This window comes from Punica granatum, chromosome 2, assembly GCF_007655135.1.
Source record: "Punica granatum isolate Tunisia-2019 chromosome 2, ASM765513v2, whole genome shotgun sequence".
Lineage (NCBI taxonomy): Eukaryota > Viridiplantae > Streptophyta > Magnoliopsida > Myrtales > Lythraceae > Punica > Punica granatum.
In genome coordinates this window covers 34951109-34970432 of record NC_045128.1, presented here as the reverse complement: position 1 = coordinate 34970432, position 19324 = coordinate 34951109, and the positions used below count along the sequence as shown (strand labels likewise).

Below are 19324 nucleotides of genomic sequence, written 5' to 3'. Positions count from 1 at the left end.
AATAAAATAAAATAGACAGAAATTCACTACTAAAAATATGATGAGCTATTTGCATCCTTTCGTTTCATGTCAACCTCTTTTATATAACAGAAAGTAAACTATGAACACACATATCTATTAATAATGCATAATTAACTTAGTTTTCATAAGAGAAAGTAATGTGTAAATTCAGCAATACACATACTTACTTGGTAATTTAAAAATTTTAAATTCTCATAGTAGAACTAGTTATGCTCCCGTGTAAAGTTTTTTATTTCTTTGTATTAATTCATAGGAGGAGGCTTTGTAACCTAAAAAACTCAGCTAATTTCACAAGCGTGGCCCTAATTTAATTAATGTTTTTGGACGGTACAAGCCGATTAAAAAATTAGTTTTGTGATGGAAACAGATCAAAATATGTTGGACAAAGATTTTATTTTATGAAAAGACAAAAATATTAAAGTTGTCCTCTAGCAGCAATTGAAGTGACAGAGAGTGTCTTCAACGGCTAGACTAGATCACCTATATTAGACCAGACTTGGATTAAGGCTGGCTAGGACGTACATGTTATTTTCACATCTCGAGAAATATATATGATGCCAAATCATCCATATATATTTTAATTTCTTATCGTGAACAGTCTCGTCTTCTAAGATGTTGCTATAGTTCTGATCGGGATACCAATGCCCCGGACATATCATTGGTCGATACCTGTAATTGTTATAGTACTGTTCTGTCTGAACAAAACATATGCATATATAATATGAGATTGAATTGAATATATGTTTTCTAGGAAAACGAAGGGAAATGCAATGGTTGAAAGATGCATGCATTGACTTCCTCCACCTTTTTGTTTGCTTCTCCAAGATGGTGATTATATTAATTGGGTTTGCCAGCTATGGGCATTATATAAAAAAGGGGAACAAAAAACAAGAAAACAAAGGGAAATTTCTAGGAATGTCTTGTCTAGTGGAGGGTGTAAATTGCAGAGGTCAAAAGGTGACATCTGTTATCTGCCGTTAGCCATAAAAAGTTAAACAACTTTTTAAGGACATAATTACTTGATTAATCCGCAATGATTTCTCAATGATTTGGTCACTGTTTCTGATCCTTTCAAACAAGAAAAACCTGTCCCTTAAAGCCCTCCAAAGAAGATGTTTTCCAATTTGAATCTGCAATTTCGCTGCGATGCACATATGAGAGTACAAGGCAGGAGTTTGGTCAATTTACACATACTTGAGAATGCATATATAAGAAGTAGCCGATGCCGCAGTTTCATAAAAAGTTTCGGTTGTAACTCCTTGTGCTGTATCTAGCATACATTTGATTACAAGATTTGTCAGTATAATGTGAATGTCCATCGGCTGTATGAGGCGGGATGAGATAGGCCGTATATGCGTTGAAGGGGTTTGTCCAAGTAATTTAGTGCTTGTCTATCTAGTATTATATATGCTGCAGGGCTTCCGTCGACTTTAACTCAAACAATGAGGTAGCACTTAACAGACCCATTAATAAGGTCCATGGTCCATGCATTAACTCGAGCTTCTATAAGGTTTCATCATCTTCTTCTCATTGGGACCCAGTCTCGACCCATATATTCTCAATTTTGTTGTTTTTGAGTCGCTTATTATTGCAGTAACAAAAAGCGTCCTACAATATTCCTCCTCATCTTGATAAATCAGGTTGACAAGTAACTGAATGATCACAACAATAGAATTTTGTACACAGGCATATACAACATTTACTATGTACACATTGCGGAGACGATCGTTAGAAGAGACGCGTAAAGTTTCCTTTACAAGAAATCCCATTGCCAACAAACCTTCTCTACAATCCCTCCGCCACTCCGGACAGCGAGGTGAAGTGTTTCAGAGGCAGGTGGGACCCCCCAAAGCAATGGGACTGCGACTGTCATCGTTAGCTTTTCGTGCAAACCGCCTTTGATGGCTTTCTCTGCTGCAACAACCTGGACACAGAGGTGGTTTAGCATAATGAGAACTTGGATTTACAATCTTCACATAAGAAAGCTCAGCCTTATGTTCGACCAAGCAAAACATAATAAAGGCCTAGCCCACAAAAGAGGGAGTTGAATTTTTGGGCCTTTCTTTATATAATATATTATCTTTCATTTCAATAGCTATAGCAGACAAACTTAACTATCTGAAACAGAAATTCTCAAATCACATGTTACCACATCAATTTGAATCACAGTGGCGTAGCTCAGGGAAATAATTTACTGTTGTATCCTGCCTAAAACCCATATATCCCAGAATAAATGCAGTTAAAGGGAAAGATTCCGAAAGAAGACCAGTACTTCTTCAGATACTAGCTAGGGAGGAGTTGATATACGGAATCTATACTCTAGAGGCACATGCAAAGTTAAAGGTCAAAGCTTTGATTATCATTTAATGAGTTTTCAAGATATTTTGTTGATACGCGTGTCTAAATGGGAGGGCTTGGGACAAAAGCTTACCTCTCCTCCATGCTCAAGAACAGTGTCTTCAACCACATCGCTCAGCATCTCAATAGAACGGCAGAATCCAAAGATACAGAGTCTTCTACCCATATCGAGTCCCTAATATTACCAATCAGATAGTGATTAAATGGGATTTTTCAGAAAGTAACAGATTGCATAACGGAAAAGGTTGGCAGAACATGATAGTCACTTACATTCGTTGCAGCAATATCAAAAAGGGCTCCAAGGCACAGGCCTTGATCAGGATCCATGTAATTACTTTCTTGAAATCGTTGAAATCTTTGAGAGGTCTTGGACATCCCTTGCTTCTATTGTTAGAGAGAAGAGAGAAGCCACACATCAATCAGACAGTAGATTCCAGGGTTTCATGAAGCTAGATATAAAATACTCCAGGTCTGCTTATTTGACAGAGATAGGAGACCCCGCAGCAAATGAGGAACTCGGTCCCTAATACCTGCTCAAAGCTAAGCCTAAGGTTACTTTCCAACAAGCAGTAAAATGGCATGAAAATTATGGGTCCGCTGAGATCAATCATATCCCTCAAACTTTTACGAAGCAATTTGGTAAGTCACTACATCAATACATTCAGAAGGATATATGGAATAAAAAGACAGCATTTGAAAGTATCTGCACTCCTCCTCTCTCCCACTCTCTAAATTTTATAGCAGCAGATCAAATTCTAATATAACATAAATCAGAATATCGAACAGGGAGCGAACTAGCAAAAAGGAAGCATACGTCAGATGAAGCAACACGCCGTGGAACCATAGAACCTCCAATCTGGATGAGTCCATCGGAAGTGAACAAAGTGACTCTCTCCTCAGGAACCCATTGAATATCTGGGGAACAAAAATAACCTGGTGTCAAAATCGTTAAATCCGAAGAAATGTTCTCATCCGATAAGACAAAGACCCGCACAACAATACACGCAAAATGATTTCAGGCCCAACTATTCATCTCATAGTTCTGTAAAGTAAGAAGCAAAAGGATCAGCGATGTAAATATAATGCAAAATGTACCATGATCAGGAGCAAGCAAGCCATGATAAATTCATTGAAGCCCCGGGAAACTCCAAAAAACAGAACTTCCATTTCTTATAATCTAAGGTCAAGAAACAGAATCTTGCTTCTCAATGTTAAGTTCCTTTTATAGCAAGAAAGCAATTCTTTCCAAATATCTTAGAAAGTAACAATGGTCACGGCGCTCACAGCACGCAACAAGAAGGCCGGCATAATGAGACACATCAATCTCCATTATCAATGATTACGAAACAATGCCAAGAGACCTCCTGACAACAAAAGACAACCTCAATGTCCGATCACAGGTGGCTATTCTCGCATAATGGATTGCTCCGATCAACGTGAAGAGGGGGAAAATAGTGGATTACCGGAATCACGATCAGCCCAGGGGAAGAATCCGAAGGAATCGTCGCCGAGGAAGTTTCCAGGATCAGAATTAGAAGCCTTCGCCGAGAATCGGAGGAGGCGAGAATGCCGATGGCGGTGGAGAAGGGAGAGGTGCCGGGGAGAAGGCGACAGCGAATCCTTGGAGCGAGAATAAGAAACCGACGACGGGAGCGAGGAGGAGAAAGCCGTGAAGCACCAAGCAGCGGAGGCCTCCGCCATTCCCACGGAGACGGGAGGGAATCTGAGGGGATCAGAGGATGACGATTGGGAATTTTGGGAGTAGAGGCAGAGGAGAGGGAAAGGGGAAAGTTCAGAAGCCACATGTTTGCAGAGGGAATGTCAATATATGAATGCCTCCACGTGGCGCTCTGTCAAAGCTTCAGCCTTCAGGAATTTCAGAAAATAGTATACTAGTTGAATATGAAAAATATTATAAATATATTCACGAATTTAAAACTCCTTAAAAAAATTGAGATGTACGTGAAAAGAGTAGAATTGAATTAAAATATGTGAGTAAATATATCAATAAAAAATTAAAAAATTTATCATACAAATGTGTGAAAAGATGAATTGAATGAAAATATGCTCAATCATAGAAAATAATAATTTCTCCAAGCAAAATATCATGATAAAGTAAGTGAACAAAAAACCCGATGAATCATTTTTTGAAAAGATCAAATTAACATAGATCGATTGATGTTGGTAATAGATGAGCATGCAATACAGTATACATATAAAGTCCCCCGAAAACACCAATACGTCTTTGCAAACGAAAATATAATGATAAAGGTTCGGTATAAACAACGTCTATAGCTCCAATAAATAATGTAACTTTGTATGTGCAATATATATCTTCAATTATATATACACATGTTCCTATAATATATCAAGCTATTTTATATATATATAGTATTAGATATAGCTGCCAAAATAAAAATTACAATATATATTTCATCTTATCAAAACACACACACATATATATATTCCTATAATGCAAGGTTATGTATTATCTTTAGATTCTATCATATAATTCATATATATATATATATATATATATATAATATAAGAAAGGTCATTGGCCTGTCAATGTATACTATCAAAATAATGATATTAATATATTTTGATTGCCGTTTTGTTTTTTCATTTCTATAATTCAAAAATAATTTCATTACCTTCCCGATAAGGCTAATAACAAAATGTTCTTTTCTCTTTAATAAGAAAGGTGTTATTTTGGCAGGTTATATTTAACATCAAAAGAATGTTAATAAAATATTTTTTGTTGCGTTTTGTTGTTCCATTGTATCAAAAACATATATTTATTTCTACAATATAATTTTCTATGTTATCAAAAGCTATCAATACATAGATTCCATTATATATTTTATTGGATATCGAATATTCCACTATATACAATATTTAGATAATCAAAACAACGACGTGACTTCGCAAAAAGGACAGACGTGGTTTCATGAGAAACTGTAATTTCAAGAAGTGGCTTATCCACGATTCAACTTTGGAAGGTGGCTACGTGAGAGACTAGCAAATCGTTTGCTTTTATAATTTCTTATATGAAACCCTCGCGTTGCGAGTGAATGATTAATAATTTTTTGATAAAAAGTAATATTTAAAATAAATATATTATGAATATTTTTAAAAAATTATCGATTTAGAAATTGTTTCAATTGAAAATTAAATGAGATTATTGGAGGATCAATGATTTTTAAATAAAATTAAAATTTTAATGTAAAATTGAAAAGTAACAAAAAAAGAAGATAGAGAATATACTTACAGTTATAGACAAGGAGTAGAAAAATAACACCTCAAAATTTCCTATTCTAAAAATAAACAAATAAAGTGAAAAAAAGATATAGATAGACTCAAATTTTATTAGCGAAATAAAATTAGGAATTTGTTGAGTAAGTGAAACTTCACTTTCCTTTACATCTATTAACCATATATATTATATTCATAAAAATAATAAGGAAATATCGTAGTATCTATGAAAAAAAAAATCTTCCTACTGAAAATGAAAATTGATTTTCTTAATATTTATATAATATATATATCTGAAGTTTGTTTATACAAAAATAAAATCTTTCGACTATATATTATTTTTACAGCTTTTGATTATAAAGAGAAATCTTCAAATAATAAAGTGGTTGTTATACATAATAGTTTATCGAGATTTATATAAGTTGAAAAATTGAAAAAAGAATTTAAAATGTAAAAACTAATTCCATCCTATTTCTTTCAATTTAGATTTGTATCATAATAATCTAAAATTTTCATAAAAAGTGGACCTAATATATATATATATATATATATAATCTAAGATTATTAAGTTTAATTCTTATATATAGATATAGAATTTGAGATACAAAGTATATTTCCTAAATACTCATTGACATACGTATAGATTATATTTAAGTCATACATAGATGAATACATCTTTCCTCTATATTAAAGGCATACAAACTATTTAAGATAATTATCTTAGGAGAGAAAAATGGTTAGAAAGTATACTTTCCTCATAGATGAATTAGCATATAATTTCCATGCATACATAACATGTGGTAAAAACAAAATATATATTGCAATATAATAATTCAAAGATCTATATAATAAATAGTACCTAGTATAAGATTATAAAAAAGATAAAATATATAGTCAATAAGAAAAATAATATTAAAAATTAATCATGTAAGATTAGACTAACACAAAGGTTGTATTGTCTATCATTTTTTAATTGAAACTTTTGAGGAAAGAATTATTGACAACTAAAATAGTTCAAAAATACAAAATTTACAATGGAGATTGATGGAAAAGGCTTAAGTTGTATTACAAATTTTTTGTTCCAAGAATTTTTTAAAGAAATTATAAAACTTTATAAACTGGGCAAAAAGTAATTAATATTAAGTGGGATATTCTTAAATAAATATATATATATATAAAGAAAAACATAAAATATAAAAATCGATGTATTTCATGATGGACATGGCCTTCTTTTTATGATTAGCTAATGTTAACCTCCATCAATCTTCCCTGATTTGTTCATCAAATAGTATAAAGATAACCATAGAAATTTTCAATCGAACAACATATATTATCTATAAAAAAAATTTAACTTACTTAATTGCTCTTTAACGTAAATATGCTAATACTCATCAAAATAAAATTAATAAGATTGTGTATAATAAATAACCAATAAAGCTTGGAAGGCAGAAGGGACCATTGCATAAAGCTTGGAGAAGAGGTAAGAATATTTGCACGTTGTAGGAATTTCCTCTTTTCGGGTGAATTTGGGGCCGCTTGGAGTAGGGATTTTATAGTTAAATATACACACAATTTCCAATTAATATAATTCTAGAAGTACACTTAGTGACTAATATAACATTGCAATATATTTCTTATATAGAATATGCGATCTATATATATTGATATAATACGATCAACATAATATATAGTATTGCATTGACTAATATAGCATACTTTTCTTTGTTCACCTCGTGCAGGGTATATATATAAATTGCTACAAAATAAAAAATTTCCTGGATAATAATAATGTATATAGTCTACGCATATTTTGTTCTCTTATATACATTATGTTGGGTTATATGCAAATAAGATATATTCTACTACATAATTAATGATAAAAATTTTCCTAATATATAAGTGATGACATGGTAAAGCGAGAGATCTTCATTTCTTATTTTTGATAATATGGCGGCGTGAGAATTAAGCTCGTGCTTCGTTTATATATATATATATATATATATGAAAAGAAAATGGATAAACTATTTTCTCGCTACAAATAGCAAAAGGTGTCGGAAAATATGAAAATGATTATTTTAAGCACTTCTTATTTTTCTTCATACTCAAAAATTTGTAAATTGATGACACACGAAATAAAGTTAAAGAAATATTTAAGAAACTCCCATATTCTTTTTCTCTTTTTTTACTCTTTTTTTTTGTTGGTTTTTGGAATGCGTTGAGTTTTAAAGCATTAGGCCCCGTTTGGATTCAAAGATAATTAATTTTAACTTTAACTCAACATACTACACAATAAAAATACATATTTTTCAATTCAAAAATTTTAACTTTAACTTTAACTCAACACATTACACAACAAAAACACATGTTTCCTAAGTCAAATTTATAATCACATTGCATTTGTCCTTTTCCACAATCAAAATCAAAATCAAAATCAAAATCAAAGTAACTTTAACTCTGAATCTAAACGGCCTTTAAAACTCTGAAAATCGAGAAGGAAAAGCCTCTAAGCTCTGTCTCAGCTTCCCCTCCTGAGCTCAGTTTCAGGCTTTCCTCCGGCTGTCTTCCGGCTGTCTTCCGGTTGTCTTCCAGTTATCCTCCGCCCTCCCAGATTTCGTCTTTGCCCTTCGTCTCTTCCCCAACTTCCACTTTCTATCCATTCATCACTCGCCTTTCAATCTTTGCCCATTCACCATTTTCAGTTTTTTCTCTTCTTCCCCCATTTATTCCAACTACCAGCTTCCGCCTCCATCACTTCCTTTTACGCGTGCCCTCATCCCATTCTCTTTCCATTCCCCTCATAATTTCTCCCATGTATCCTGACGAAATCCCTTCTCTAGATTCCCCCGTCACCCAAACAAATGCTCTCTCCTGCTCTGCACCTTCTCTTAAGCTTGAAACGAACCCAACTAAAACCAAAACTCTCACCATGTCAAGGGCGCGCTCTACCACTAAGCTAATAGCCTGTCGTGCGAGCATCCTGACGAGGCTTGTTACATCAAAAGCGAGAGAAACTCTGTCCCCCTCTTTTCTTTTTTTGTCCTCATGTCGCCGTGCGGGATAATGATTGGTTATGAGATCGGATAAAGGTAAATTATATGAGGAGATAACAAAAAAATTCATTCACTTTTATTATGAAATGTCCATGCAGCAAGAGTAAGGGTTGTTGATTAACGATGAGTATTCAATTTTTCTTAGAGGTCATGTCTAGGGAAGGAATTAAGTTTTAGATCTATGCACAGGGAAAGCCGTGTGCAATGAAAAATGCAACCACGGCTTGGAGAGGGATTTTTTTTTATACCTATTTTAACAAATAAATTATCTACTCCATTATACAAAAGCAATGTCTCCTTGCATAATATGGATTCCCATTAGAAACTATTGATCAATTATAATATGCAGAAGTCGAGAAACACGTTAGGATTGCACCACATAACCTATTTATGAATCTTTCAACTCATCATCGACATTTTGCAGTGTAAAACCTAATAAACTTAGAAAAGATTCATATATTCATTGATTTTTCTTTTCGGTGAATAAAGGGGCTGAAACCAGCGAAAATTAAAAGAAACTAAAAGGAATACAATTTAGAGTGTATAGAGCCCTCAATGATATCACCAAAAAGAAGAGTTTGAATACGCTCGGATTGAGAAGAAAGAAAATGAAAGCCTCACTCAACGAAATCTAGCAAATTTCAAAAAGAAACAAATTAAAGTATAGTTTTGAAATAATTCACCAAAAATCACTTTTGTCTAAAACCCGTTAAGAGAAAGCACTTATCTATCTCCAATGTGCTCTCAAACGTACTCTTTATTCTATTTTAAACATTCATAGAAATTACAAAAGAAAGGCATAATATGTGATATATTTAATATTTTTATTATTTTATTCTTAATAATCTCATCACAAATAAACGTTAAAAGTTCAAATGAAAGGTAATTTTCTCCACTGCGAAAAAAGAAAAAAAAAGGAATCTATAAAAACAATAAAGAAATACATAACCTATATAAATTTTAGAGGACGCGCACCGCTTGGATCTGTACCTATTATAAATTTAAGGCGAAAGAGCAAAACCAAGAAATGTCAGACTCACAAAGCTTTTTTAGGCGAATTCACCTAACGATCAAGTTTCTTGTAGTGGAACCTCCAGCTCCTTTTTCAAAGACTTTTTACATAGCCAATAAATTAATATAATTCATGTATCTCATTCTGATTTAACATTAACCGCATATAATAAAGATAATTTAAATGTCATAAGTTTTTTTAAAAAATTATGCTTATATGGTATACATCATCTGAAATAAACTTCAAAGAATAATAGAAAAAAATAGTCTCCATTAGCAAATAGGCGTTCAAAATATTTTCAAAAAATATAAAATATTCTCAAGAAAATTGATCAATAGATTGTAACTAATTAATTGTAATATAGGAAAAAATAAAGCGCAAAATATGGGAATTCCATTTTGATAATTTCGAGAAAAATTCTCCCAAATAAACTCTAAAACATTTCTAGAAAAATAAAAAGTATTCCCGACTTGCAAGCAGGCATTCAAATATCATTTGGAATGAATAAAATATTCTCAATTTCAGCTGTAATTAATTGATTATAACATAGAAAAGAATAAAGAGCAAAATGTGGAAATTCCATTTCAAATCTTAATGAAACTAGTGTTGTACCCTTGCGTTGCACGAGATATTGATATAAGTTGCTCTTTATGACAAAGAATTAAGAAAGCAACATATAAAAATATGATTAGTTTTGGATAGAAAAAGACATAACAAAAGCTATATATTCTACATACCAAATAGACATTACAAACATTAGAAATTGTGAGTTAGACTTCAAGAAGAGAAAATCATGTTAATAACCAAATATTTCTTATTAAAATGCAAATAATATAATACTGAAAGATGATAATAATGTAGTAAATATTTTTGTATATATGCGAAGAATGATATATATCATGTTAAGGATTATGGTGTTGAAAAAACTATAATGAATCGAAAGATGATGCGTAAAATGAATTTTCAAATCTTCCATTTATAGGATGCCAAAACATCGAAGTTGGAAAAGATACATGGATCGAGGGGTTCTATTGAATAATCGACAATGTACCTATGGAATATTAATGTAAAAATGGATTAATATCATGAATGTCTGATTTAGAATTAAATTTTCAAGCAACCGAAGGAACGATCAACCATGAGCTGAGGGTTTGCTAATAAAGCGCTCATGAAATCACTGTTAAACTTTTATATATTATAAATTTATAATAGATTATAATAGATGTGATAATTAATTTTTATATTAAAAGTTGCAAGTAAAGATATAATATATCTAAAAAATAAAGTTTCTAGGAACTCCATGAAAATCAAATATAATATTTCAATAATTTTTGCACTTTCAGTGGGCCTTCGTTTCGCACTATTACGGATACGAAAACAATGGGCATCATAAACTATTCTAGAAGAAGTTCGAATTCATTTGCCCACGGCCCTAGCTTGTACCTAATTTTCTTCTAAAGTCAAAGAGCTGACATTGAGTTAAGAAAGGCATGCACGTTGTACTCGTCCAACAAAGAGATTTGTGTATGAGATGTGATTCATTGCTTTCGTACTAATTAATTCCTATTTAATGTTCGCAGGACTCCGTCAAGATACTTATAATGCGTTTGGTTTCAGAGTTAAAGTAACTTTGATTTTGATTGTGGAAAATGACAAATGATTGTGTAGTGTGTAGAGTTAAAGTTAAAATTAAAATTTTTGATTTGAAAAATATGTATTTTTATTGTGTAGTATATTGAGTTAAAATTAAAGTTAAATTTTTTTGTGATTTTAACTGCGAAACCAAACGGAGCATAGGTTCATATCTATTTGATAAGCGCAGCAACATGATCATTTAATCGACTACCGATAGAATAGTTCAATTTGTCAAGTCAAATGAAGGAGCACACCGGCCCATAGTATATGCATGTCATCACATATATATAGCATTCAAACAACTCTACTTTCATGCTAGAACTTGACACATTCAGATATATATGAATTAAAAATGGATAATACGAAATAGAGAGTTTGTACAAAATGGGAACCGATTTCATGGCTAACCCTACGGTCTCTCATTGAGAGCTAGCTCACCTGTTCTTTAAGATACGAAGTAGAAGAATATTGTAAAATGTATGTCCCACTTACAGCAACGATGTTCAATGAGACCATATGCCCAATAAAAGTTTCAAACTACCTTCATGAACGCGAGAAGCAATGTAATGAGTAATTAAATGCACTTCATTTCATCATATAATAAATCGAGAGATGCTTGCACTTTCAGGCATTCTGATTGGGTGTTATACCGCCAAGTAATTGAGTAATACTCATCGAATATTTATTTTTTTAATGTTACAATGGACTCACGTATTCCCACTTATAATCATTTTGATTAGCGAATAAGTAATATTTAACTAATATTTTTTCCATATTAAAGTATCAATCCTCTTATGAAGGAAAATACACATATTCAAATTTCAGAAACTACACTTGTTGCGAGAGAGGTGGTAATATTAAATACTTAAACTTCGAAATTGCAATGTTTTCAGTTTTCAGTAATCTTTTTTTTTTTTAATTTCCATCCAAAAAAAAAAAGAAAAGAAAACAACTGAAGCCAAAACTTATTAAGAACCAAGAGCTTGGACAATATTGTCCAATCCAATCAGAGCTGCCGGCTGTAACTTCTTCGTCTTCCATAAAAGTGCGTGCCTCCGTCCATTGTCGCCGTCTTCTTCTTCTTCTTCTTGTGCTCAAAACCGCCACGTCCCGAAGTCAACGACCATGAAGCCAAAGTCATTCAACCCCGCCTCACAGACCCACCACTCTCTCCGGCCGGCGCTCAACTTCCCCACCGATCCCCACCTCTCCCTCACCTCCTTCCTCTTCAGCCACGCCTCTGCCCACCACCCCCACTGCCTCGCCCTCGCCGACGCCGACTCCGGCGAGTCCTTTACGTTCGCCCAGCTGCAGACCCGGGTCTCCACCTTCTCCCACGTCCTTCTCCACCAGTTCCGCATCGCCAAGAACGATGTCATCCTCATCCTCTCCCCGAACTCCGCCCACTTTGCCATCTGCTTTCTCTCCATCGTCTCTATTGGCGCGGTGATCACGACCTCTAACCCCCTCTACACCTCCTTCGAGCTCTCGAAGCAGGTCAATGACTCCAAGCCCAAGCTCGTGATCACATGCCCCGAACTCTTCAACAAGGTCGAGCAATTCGGGCTGCCGACAATACTGTTCGGAGCGCCGGCCTCTACCGCATCCAACAAACCGAAGGTGATAAGATGTTGCAGTAAATCAACTCAGTCTTCATTTTACTCTGTAATCCGTATGTGTTAATGCTCGATGCAGAGCCGATCCCATCGAGTTTCTCTGACAAGGTAGCTCGATGGTGTGTAGGTATGGAACTACTTCGACCTCATCAGGACCGAAGACCCGAGGTTGGAATTCCCACCAGTTGCGGTCACGCAGGATGATGTGGCGGCGCTAATGTACTCCTCAGGGACCACGGGAACGAGCAAAGGCACGATCTTGACCCACAGGAACTTCATCTCGACCTCGCTGATGGTGACTTCCGATCAGGACCGGTACCGGGAGCCCCGGAACGTCTTCCTCTGCTTCCTGCCGCTGTTCCACATAATGGGCCTATCCACGATTCTGTACTCGCAGCTCAGGAGAGGGAACACCGTGGTGCTGCTGAAGCAGTTCGAGCTTGAGAATGTGCTGAGGTGCGTGGAGAAGTACAGGGTCACCCACTTGTATGTTGCCCCGCCCGTGATGGTTGCGTTCGCAAAGCAGTTGATTCTGGTAAAGAAGTATGAACTGTCCTCTCTCAGGCAGATCGGCTCAGGGGCAGCACCACTCGGTAAAGACGTAATGGAGGAGTGCTCGAAGATTTTCCCCCAGGCTAAAATCTTTCAGGTACTCGGACTCCGTAATTATATATAAACTCGGCGCTACAATCTGCCGTTTTAGTATGTTTTCATTCGGGATGAGCGGTAGTTTTCCATTGAGTACACTTAGCTGAGTTCTCTGTAGAATGTGGCCGTTATTTTTGATCTGAAGCATCCTGTGCTTGACACTGACAGGGATACGGTATGACCGAAACTTGTGGAATTATTTCGATAGAGGATACGGTGGAGGAACCTCCGCTTTCAGGTTCAACAGGAACACTTGTCCCGGGAGTTGAGTCCAAGATTATAAGCGTCGAGACAATGAAGCCTCTTCCGCCGAACCAGTTGGGAGAAATTTGGCTTCGTGGCCCGAACATGATGCGAGGTATACAATTCGTGCAGTGCCACTGTTTCACAACGTGAAACTCGTGAGATAGTCGCTTCTGAAAGTTAAATGAATACCAGATCTGATCATTATCTGCGAGTTGTTTCCAGGTTATCTCAACAATCCTGAGGCAACAAAGCTGACAATAGACGAACAGGGTTGGGTCCATACCGGAGACCTCGGGTATTTCAACGATGAGGGACAACTATTCGTCGTAGATCGGCTAAAAGACCTGATCAAGTGTTACGGGTTTCAGGTAAAAGCAAAACACATATGCTCACTGGTATTTGATAACAGTGGCCCTCTGATGTGATGAATCCCATTCTGCCCGATAATGTGAAGCTCGTGTCCAACTTAATATCAATCTGGTACTTGGTTTGTTAGGTGGCGCCTGCAGAGCTCGAAGCCCTCTTGCTTTCTCATCCGGAAATATTAGATGCTGTGGTCATTCCGTGAGTACATGACTTAATCGCTTCTTGCTCGATGAGCAAGGTCATGAACTTCGTTAGATTTTGGCCCCCGAATGGCGCAAAATATCTAACACCTCTTTACCATCCAAATGTCTTGCAGGTTTCCCGATGAGAAAGCTGGCGAGGTCCCAATAGCATACATCGTTCGATCACCCAGCAGCTCTATCGCTGAGACAGATGTGCAAGAATTCGTCTCAAAGCAGGTAATATACCTTTCGAAGAAACAAAGTAGCTCTGAACTGTACTAGCAGCAGGCGATTGGTTCTTAGGTAATTACGCATTTGTTTTACTACGAACAGGTTGCACCGCACAAAAGGCTACGGAGAGTGAACTTCATAACCAGTGTCCCGAAGACAGCGGCTGGGAAGATACTCAGAAGAGAGCTCAAAGAGAAGGCTCGGTCCATGATATAGATCGCCTTTTAGTACGGCGAAACCAGTCAGCCTGAAAATAAATCATTAGGCTCACGGAATACAAATGCTCCCATTTATGCTCATTCTATGTCATTATGGATATGGTAGGCACTTCGATCTCCAGTTGAGGCAATTCCTTCTTGGATTGGTTTCAAACAATATTGGGCTTGGAATTCGTCCCCCCTTGTTTATGGGCTCGGTAAGATGAAGCCCAAAACAGAAACCAGCAGAACGGCCCATATGTATCTTAGGCCCATGGACTAGCTTGCCGATCTTTAGCAAGTAAATTAGAGAGACGGTTGCTTTACCACATTAGTGAGCCGACCGGATTCGAATTGAATTAGTTGGGCCCAGTGAGCTTCCAAATACCATATTGTACGGTGAAAAAAAATGATTAGATCCATTAATCTAATTGCGACTATCGCCAGAAATCCCGACAATCCCAACCGGCGTATCTGATAATCGAAATTGGACGTGTGCCATGGAGATGGTTATATCTGCGCCATTTGCATTTGATCTTACGCGATAAGTGAGTTCGAGGGTAATCGACCTCTAAATTGTATATCAAGTCTCGAGCCCTACACGGTATGCAGAAACCCTGCCCGCATTCAAAAGTTGCATTATACCTTATCTCGCGCTTCTGCTTTTGCATGCTCTTTTCTCTTCGACCTTTTTTCCACAGTTTCCAGTAAATAACGTCCAACGAATGTGAACTTTTCCCGTCCCCGTGCCACTTGAAATTATTGCCAACCCGATGCTGCCTTTTGTTCTTTCTGCCTTTATCCCCACCATTGCGTTCATTTTGATCTGCCTGCATCAGATAGGTGGTTCTTAGGATCAGACAAAGTTTGTCGGGAGAATATTAGGGCCGAAAGTTATTGTTTTCAGTTTGAAACTGCGAGTTTCCGTCGTTCCTCGCCGACAGAACTGGAATTTGGATCAAGGAATTAACTTAGCCGAGTAATGGAAGGGAGTCTATCGATAATCTCATCAAAAACTTTTCGTAAAACAGTCCTCTTTTTCATTTCGTGAGTCGAGTACCGTAAAGCGAGAGAACATTTATCCACGAGCGATCTCTTCTCAGATTACGGCATGTTGTCCTCACTAGAGAGTTATGGTACGCGGTAACCAAACCGTTATCTAGTCAGGTTTCACATTCACTCGAATCCGTGACTATGATTTTCCGCAACCTTCATATCTTCCCTCTATGTTGATTACATTCTAAAGAGCTTCTGCCTTCTGCAATGGATCTGATCTGGCGAGATCCCACCCACTGGGCCAAATGCTAATTAATAAGGATCCAACTTTTTAGGTCCATTATATGCTGCACTCGTTTTCTTTTTAGTGACGAAGGTTTATTCCTCTAAACATCATATGATATCATAATCCACGACCGAGTCTTTATATTATCCCAATTAACGAAATTTTGGCAGAAGGGACCACATGTTTGATTTGAGTGGCCTCTAAAGACGGTTGTGCTGGTGGAGAGTCAAACTTTTACAAGCACGTAACAACTCATTTACCATGTTGCGAAGTAAGACTACGACGTACTTTATGATTGCTATTCCTATTACTTTTCCTTAATCAAACCCAACAGTAATTTCGGTCGGCATAGTTATAAAAAATAAATCCTCGAAATTATTATTGCAATAATTCGATGCTGGCTAGCTGTGTGTCACCATTATGGTCCTGCCTAGATCAACTTTTCTTCTCCATCACAATGTCTTATTCTTCCTTTTTCCCTCCAATTCCATGCTCCTCAGCACCAAATCGAATATTAATTAATAATTATAGGAAAAGAAAGGATGAAACAACTTTTGTTTTTAGCCATGTAAGGGGGAAAAAAAGAGGTTCCATGGCCTTTCTTTCTTCAATTTGGAGGAAAGAATGAGGATTAGGTACAAAGTTGATATTTTCTAGAGGAGGGTAAGGAAAGGAAAAAAAATATGGGCGGGTCCAACATGATTTAAATGGTGAGTTGACACCCTCACCTGTTTTCTACCTAAGGATTTGACACAAAACATATATCGTAAGACATTTGTCGTCCTTGTTTCATAATGCACGTAACACTCATTATTTCATGAAGACATTGTTATCGTCGAAACACCCATTATGATTGTGCTGTATGTATTACGTTACTAATTAAGAATCATTTCCGGAGCTTTTTACTAATTTTTGTCTATAATTTCGACAGTGTTTTCCCGTACAGTTCATACTCCGAAACGAGGCGGAATGATCTTCGGTTGCTGAAGTGCCCGTTTATTGGGGGCTCAATAATTCAGAAGATCAAGTAGGCACATGCAATGCACCAAAACCACCTCCCACCCTTCGCCTTGTAAATTCCAAGTGAGCTGTTGAATAACTTTTGGAGATTAGACCCCAATCTTTTCCAGCTTTTTTAATCATTTGGTCCCACCCCAAAAATATAATTTCGTGATTAAATTGTTCATCCTCTACATTTCCAACTAATTATTTGTGTATCTAAATCATATAATTAGTGATAATTATAGTGATTAATTGTTCATTATATTGTTGTTATTGTAACTCCGATTTATGAAACAATCTCTCTTCATTACTCTAGTTACTTTTTATGTGTCCTAAGTTTTGTTTAAGTATTAAGGTTCCAATTTCATAGTTTGGCGCAATCTCATGATCTTTTTGCACTTTATTAAAACCTTGATAATTTAGGCAATGGGAAATATCCAATTTTCACTCGACAAAGACAATTCCTGCTTTGTTTTCGTTATCTCTTTCCACAGAAACTTGTGGTCACCGTCCATTAAAAATCAACAACTCAACCACAACTCATAGACATACCTTTTCATTCTGATACTTCTTTTTTTTTTTTTTTGTAAAATATTTTGATACCTCTTTGATTTCCCACCTTTAATGTCTTTTTTGTATGAGCCTTATTGATTCGAGTTATTAAAAAAAAAAAATCTAAGGTGCCGAGTCGGATTCCTAATGAATTTTGCTGGTCTGTCATATCGAGTCTTGTGTTAGTACTTTCATGGGTGAACATGATACCTCGCCAGGTTATTAATATGCTTTGTGAAGGAAGTAAAAAAAACGATGCAGAGCGAGCTTATGGACTGATAACCTTTAAAAAATAGAAAAGGAAATATCATATTTTCTTCAAGTCGCTGTCTTTCAGGAGACACTTTCACGATCAAATGTGTCGAAGTGTTGCGAGTTCTATGTGGTAATCGAAAATGATGTAGCAATCAAATGGAGAAACTAAAGTTTGACATTTTGGCACAAGTTAGGCATTGATATAACTTGACTCGGGACTATATCTATTAATAACAATTGTTGGATAATGTGCATCTTAGTACTCCCCACCTTATTGGACTTTCCACGCTCTGAGTGATCTTTAATATATTGGATGTCGATTGAAAAGCAATCAGGTAAGGTGTCGAGTATAATCAGTACTATGCATACTATATTAAAGTTGTGTTCGTCTGGTTTTAAAATTAATTGTTGAAATTTAAGTGCTTAAAATTGAAGTGTTTAAGTTAATTAGTACTTAATGAATTCAGTAAATTTTGTTTGATGGGTTAAGTGTTTGAAAACTTTTTATCATTAGAGATCCTAGTAACTGAAAGGCCATAAAACTTTCATTTAATTTTTACCCCGATATTTCTATTTTACTTTTTGGAAGAAAAAAATCAAATCGCAGATCTGACGATGAAAGGGGAGAGGGGCGATGGTGGCTCCAATCCCGACTACCACAGCCCAAATCTCCCTCTCTCTTCTCGATCTCAGAGAGAGAGAGAGGGGGGGTGGGGGACAATTGAGGGCGGTGGTTGGTTGGGATCGGGGCCACCCCCGCCATCCTACCTCACCCTTTGCGCTTCCCCCTCCTCCTCCCTCTCTCTTTCAAAAGCCGAATGAACTGATTTGTAAACTTTGTAAAAGTTGAGGGACACTAGTGAAAAATTACAAAAAGACCCCAGCTGAGCAAATAATCTAAAAACTGCTGAATCATTACTCATTCAACACTTTTTTGACTTAATAATTAAGTTAAATCCCTTTTATTTCGTATTTATTAAACAAGTTTAATCCGGTTGGGATTGGAACAATCAAACACAACCTAAGTTATGGACATTTTCCATCACCCATAAAATTAATGGATTGACTGACTTTTATGGTTTCGTATGTTTGAAACTTCCATCTCATAACAAGTCCAAAAAAATTGTTCATACTGTTTTGATCAGCTTAAAACAAATTTTGAATTAGTGATCCTCTGCTGAAGACATCAAAGTGATGGATACTAGAATTGCCTATTCAAGCCCTAACTAGAAAGCAACTTCTAGTTAGCATGAGATAACCAAGGGCACAACCCCACGCCTTTCTTCAATAGGTTTTGTCTCTGGTCTCTTTCACATGGCGCATCTCTCGGATATTGTCTTCAAAGACCGGGACTTCCTAAAACCGACAGATCAACTAGCTGATTATTACGGATATATTTGAATATAAAATATCAAA

General features: G+C 35.9%; 2 protein-coding genes across 3 annotated transcripts; one reads left to right on the top strand and one right to left on the bottom strand.

The window, feature by feature from the left end:
- Positions 1-1576: 1576 nt before the first annotated feature.
- LOC116194314 lies at positions 1577-4179 on the bottom strand. Of its 2 annotated transcripts, none has more exons than XM_031523102.1 (5): positions 3843-4179; positions 3194-3294; positions 2650-2760; positions 2453-2554; positions 1577-1945 (listed from the first exon to the last, which is right to left on the bottom strand). In XM_031523102.1, exons 1-5 carry the CDS (start codon positions 4078-4080, stop codon positions 1775-1777), a joined length of 723 nt encoding a protein of 240 aa, XP_031378962.1. In that variant the 5' UTR covers positions 4081-4179; the 3' UTR covers positions 1577-1774. The 2 variants fall into 2 exon arrangements, with proteins under 2 accessions (XP_031378962.1, XP_031378961.1); XM_031523101.1 differs by having other exon boundaries at positions 1589-1945; positions 2650-2763.
- An 8151-nt stretch (positions 4180-12330) lies between these two features.
- On the top strand, positions 12331-15227 carry LOC116198107 (4-coumarate--CoA ligase-like 7). The gene is made up of 7 exons (XM_031528451.1): positions 12331-12951; positions 13075-13596; positions 13764-13953; positions 14064-14209; positions 14338-14405; positions 14524-14626; positions 14723-15227. Exons 1-7 carry the CDS (start codon positions 12457-12459, stop codon positions 14834-14836), a joined length of 1638 nt encoding a protein of 545 aa, XP_031384311.1. The 5' UTR covers positions 12331-12456; the 3' UTR covers positions 14837-15227.
- Positions 15228-19324: the final 4097 nt, after the last annotated feature.